The sequence below is a fragment of the Pinus tabuliformis genome, chromosome 7 (genome assembly GCF_031772625.1).
Source record: "Pinus tabuliformis cultivar Carrire ecotype Pingquan chromosome 7, CPIR1, whole genome shotgun sequence".
In the NCBI taxonomy this organism is placed as follows: domain Eukaryota; kingdom Viridiplantae; phylum Streptophyta; class Pinopsida; order Pinales; family Pinaceae; genus Pinus; species Pinus tabuliformis.
The window spans coordinates 1549919996-1549923132 of NC_142293.1; the positions used below are offsets into that span (position 1 = coordinate 1549919996).

At 39.2% G+C, this 3137-nt stretch overlaps 1 protein-coding gene across 1 annotated transcript; it reads right to left on the reverse strand.

Annotated features, from left to right (window-relative positions):
- Positions 1 to 1310: 1310 nt before the first annotated feature.
- LOC149253819 (uncharacterized) lies at positions 1311 to 2141 on the reverse strand. The gene has a single exon (XM_089454599.1). The coding sequence runs from the start codon at positions 2139 to 2141 to the stop codon at positions 1311 to 1313; it is 831 nt and encodes a 276-aa protein (XP_089310725.1).
- Positions 2142 to 3137: the final 996 nt, after the last annotated feature.

Consider the following 3137-nt stretch of genomic DNA (forward strand, 5'->3'; position numbering starts at 1 on the left):
TCCCTTTTTCTTGAGCTTCCAAAGCTTGCTGCCATAAGAATGTGTATTCAGAGTCTCTGAGGGAGGCCTCACAGATAAGCTCTGGAAGGTGGGATTGTGCTTGACTGAATTTCACTTCATAAATGCAATGTACTTTTCGGCTTAAAGCGTTTTCTACCCGTTTTTTTTTCCTTTGAGGTGTTTCATGTCAAAGTCAAACTCACTCAAGAATGTGGTCCATCTGGCCTGCCGAGCATTTAAACTGCATTGGTTAAATAAATTTGTAAGACTACTGTGGTCAGTTAATAACAGAAATTTCTTTCCTAGAAGATAATGTCGCCACATTTTTAATGCATGCACAACTTCAGTTAGCTCCAGATCATAGGAAGAATAACGATGTTCATACTCCTTCAATTTGTGTGATTCATAGACTATGAATTTTCCTTCTTGAATTAATACTCCACCGACACCTTCTTTACTCGCATTCGTATGATGTTCATACTCCTTTAGTTTGTGTGATTCATAGGCTATGACTTTTCCTTCTTGAATTAATACTCCATCGATGCCTTCTTTACTTGCGTCCATACATACTACAAAATAATTTTTCAGATTTGCTACTTTTAGCACCGGGGTGGTTGTGAGAAGTTGCTTTAATTGCTCAAAGCTTTGCTGGAATTCTCCTGTCTAGTGGAAAGCACGCCTATTTTTCTGCAATGAGGTCATTGGAAAAGCTATTTTTGAGAAGCCTTTGATAAACTGGCGGTAATACCCTGCTAGGCCCAGAAAGGATCTTATGTCAGCAACATTTTTCGGTGTGGTCCATTACATGATAGTTCTGATATTTTTTGGGTCCACCACTATACCTTCTATTGAAATTACATGGCCTAAGTACTGGATTTGATCCTTGTAGAAATCGCACTTGCTGAATTTTGCGTACAACTATTTATCACGCAAAGCCTACAACACTGTTCTCAAATGTTGCTCATGTTCCTCCTGATTTTTTGAATAGATAAAGATATCTTCGATAAAAATTAGTACAAATTTATCCAGAAATGATTGGAAAATGTCATGCATCAGGCTCATGAAAGTGGTTGGGGCATTGGTAAGGCCGAAAGACAGTACCACAAACTTGTAGTGCCCATAACGAGTTCGAAATGCGTTTTTGCAGATGTCTTCATCCTTTATTCTGATTTGATGGTTGGAAGACCTTATGTCGATTTTAGAAAATATGCTAGCTCCTTGTACTTGATCGAATAGATCATATATACATGGTAAATGATACTTGCCTTTTATGGTCAGCTTGTTCAGCTGACGGTAATAAATGCATAATCTTAATGTCCCATCCTTTCTTCATACGAATAGTACAGGGCTCCCCAAGGGGACACACTAGGGTGGATATAACCTTTATTTAATAGTTCCTGAAGCTGCATTTTTAGTTCTGTTAATTCAGGAATGCTCATGCGGTAAGGGGCTTTAGAAACAGGAGCTGCCCCAGGCACTAACTCAATGGTAAAATTGATGTCCCACTTTGGTGGAAACCCAGGAATGGATTCAGGGAATACATCCACAAATTCTTGAATTACAGGAATGCTCTCTAAGGAGGTCATCTTATTCTTATTATTGTTGTATCCTACTTGGACAACATAAATCTGGCAGCCTTTCCTTATACATCTTCCAAGCTGGTTGGTTGTAATAGGGCACAGTTTAACATTCTTCTTGATTCCTTGAATTTCTTCTCGCTGCCCGGTCTCGGTAAGATAACTGACTGATTTTTCTTTGCAATCCACTAGAGACCAGCGACCCTCCAACCAATCCATTCCTATCAATACATCATATGAACCTAAGGGAAGGATGTTCAAGTCAACATGAATCAACTGTCCTGAAACTGTTATTGGGCAGTTTCCTATTTTTGCAGACACCCTCCTTTTTGTCCCGGTGGCTAGTTGTACTAGCCAAGGTTTCTTAAATTTACTGCTTTGCAGTTTACATTTTTCTACCACATTAGGACTAATGTAGCTTAAGCTAGCACCTGGATCAAATAAAACAGAAACATGTTGATCAACAATCATACCTTCACATTTGATCATAGTGGGTTGATACTCCGCTTGATGATCATCCAAGGCAGCATTGATTCTGGGCATGCTTCTTGCAATATCTCCCATGGTAGATGCTTCTTGCATGTTTGATAGTTGTTCAGTTCGAGCCTTGTGCAAAAAGTTCTTATAATAGTGTGCTTCCCCACATCCCCAACATTGCAGTGGCAGCTTTGGTGGCTGGTCTGTAATGGTTTTGCTAGCTCCTTCCAGCTATCTATTCTCAGTATAAGTCTGAGTTCTGGGCATATTTCTTGCAAATTTTCCAAAAGTTCTTTGTTGGTTATTTCTGCCATTTACGACTTTTAGTTGCCTCTTTGGTGGTACGTTCCTAATTTTCTTGCCAATGGCTCCCCTAGGTCCTTCGTTTTTCTTCCTCATCTTCTGATAACAGATGCAGGCTTTACGTATGACATCATCCATTGTTTTAGGATACTCGAATTCTAATTTTTCTTTCATGAAATTTGGCAAGTTGCTAATGAACCATTGAATTTTTGCTTTCTCTTCTTGCATATATGGAACATACCGTAACAGGGAAGTAAATCGCTTCACATACTCATCCATGGTTAAGGCTCCTAGTCTTAACTCATGGAACTCCTTAGCCTTTTTGTCGTAGTCACATTCAGTTAGATATTTATCTTTAAAATGTTTTCGAAAATCCTACCACGTTACTTACTCTTCATTTATCTTCCTCACGGATTTATTTTCTTCCCACCAAAGGGTGGCCTTTCCTCGTAGTTGGTAAACTGCTATACGAGCCTTAAGTTTTTCAGTATACTCGTAATTCTGAAAATATTTACCCATATCGATCAGCCAGGCTTCCACTGCTTCTTCATATTCCCCTTCAAACAACGATGGTTTGATTTTATTTAACTCACCTTGTAATTATGTTTTCTGCCTTTTTTTCCTCTTTTGATCGAACACATTATCTGAATGCCCTTCTTCTTCCTCCCTATGGCCTTCTGTGGATTCTGCATTATCCTCCCCATTGTTGGCAGTTGGGGTCTTTTCTCTGTTTTCCATATTGGGGTCGAGACCACGCTAAGTTTGTCAATTAGACAAACT

What these genes read in the sequence shown, in the direction of transcription:
- LOC149253819 (XM_089454599.1), bottom strand. Translation starts at nt 2,141, where the DNA reads ATGGGAGATATTGCAAGAAGCATGCCCAGAATCAATGCTGCCTTGGAT.